General features: G+C 53.8%; 1 protein-coding gene across 1 annotated transcript in view; it reads left to right on the forward strand.

Annotated features, from left to right (window-relative positions):
• The window catches only part of MTFP1 (mitochondrial fission process 1), a gene marked incomplete in the record, with an annotated part of 4583 nt that extends 3294 nt beyond the window's left edge, over positions 1-1289 (forward strand). The window contains 1 exon segment of the mRNA XM_006147921.2: positions 1116-1289. Within this exon segment, the coding sequence (XP_006147983.1) occupies positions 1116-1188 (73 nt within the window).

Here is a 1289-nt window from a genome sequence, read left to right on the forward strand (position 1 = left end):
TCTGTCTCTCTGTTGCTCTCTGGCAAGCCCTCTGGACAAATAGGGGAAAAATACATTTTTTTAAAAAAAAAGGGAAGAAGAAGTCTAACTCAAACTGAGCAGTTAAGTTAAATAGGAATAAAGCCCAGGGTTGTGCTGCTTTCAGGCATGGCTGGATCTAGGCACTGAAGTGATGTTGTTAGGGACCTGAGTCTCCCCATCTTGCCACACCTTCTCCTTGCCCCAGCCCACTCGACTCCTTGTTAGCCTCGTTCACTCTCCCCTCATGGGAGCAGAAATGGCCCCAGCAGTTCCCACCTTCCATCCCACTAGCTTAACAAGCTCTATCAGAAGCTCCTTAGTAGTGTCGTGACCAGCAGTTGGCGTCATGGCTATGTCACTGGACTCCCCTGTAGTCGACCGCAGTTTGAGTCCAGGACCCAGTGACTTAAACTCACACCGGGTGCATGTGCATGTATACCCAAGATCCCGAGTGGAGAATGGAGGAGAAGGGATTGCAGCATGGCCATCCTCCCTGGGGGGTGATTTCTCACTTTCTGTCTCTGTCTCTCTCTTTCCAGTGAGTGCTCGTGCCCTATAGCAAAAACCTCTCCAAAAAGGAGGGCTGGTGCCCTATAGCAAAAACCTCCCCAAAAAAAAAAAAAAAAAAAGCAGCTCTTTAGTAGTGTCTATAAAAATATAAAAAGCTCAAGGAAGGCTGTCATTGGCCTATCCTGGACTGAGTACCAGTTTCTCTTTCCTGATTGGCCAGGCTTGGGTCATGTGCCTGCTCTTAGACCCAGAGACTGGCTCAGCCCACCCAGACTAGTGCAGAGTAGGAAGGGGAGTGTTTCCCCGGGGGAATTTAACCGGCCCCCAGACCCAGAGCGAGTCCTCGTAAACTGAACTTCAGTTTTCCCAGTGGAATAAAGCTGAGGAAGGTGGTGCCATTTGGGGGGTTTGATTCTGGCTTTCCCAAGTAGCCCAAGGTGGGAGGAATGGGTTAAGGATGGGTCTACACCTAGGTGGTATTCGTGTCCTGTGTCTGGGAGCCCCTTCCCTAAGCCCGGCCTCCAGCCTCCTGTTCCCTCTGTCGCACCCCTTGGGCACCTGCTCCCCACCCTCCCTCCATGCAGGTCGGTGGACTTCCTGCTGGACTCCAGCCTGCGCAAACTCTACCCGACGGCGGGGAAGCCCAGCTCCTCCTGACCGCACCGCAGGACCTGGCCTGGGGTTGGCCCCCTCCTGCCAGGGGTTTGGACGCCTGGCTCTGCAGGGTCCACAGCCCTGCACCTGAGTGGGCTCGGAAG

The sequence above is a fragment of the Tupaia chinensis genome, unplaced genomic scaffold (assembly GCF_000334495.1).
Source record: "Tupaia chinensis unplaced genomic scaffold, TupChi_1.0 Scaffold000226_1, whole genome shotgun sequence".
Lineage (NCBI taxonomy): Eukaryota > Metazoa > Chordata > Mammalia > Scandentia > Tupaiidae > Tupaia > Tupaia belangeri.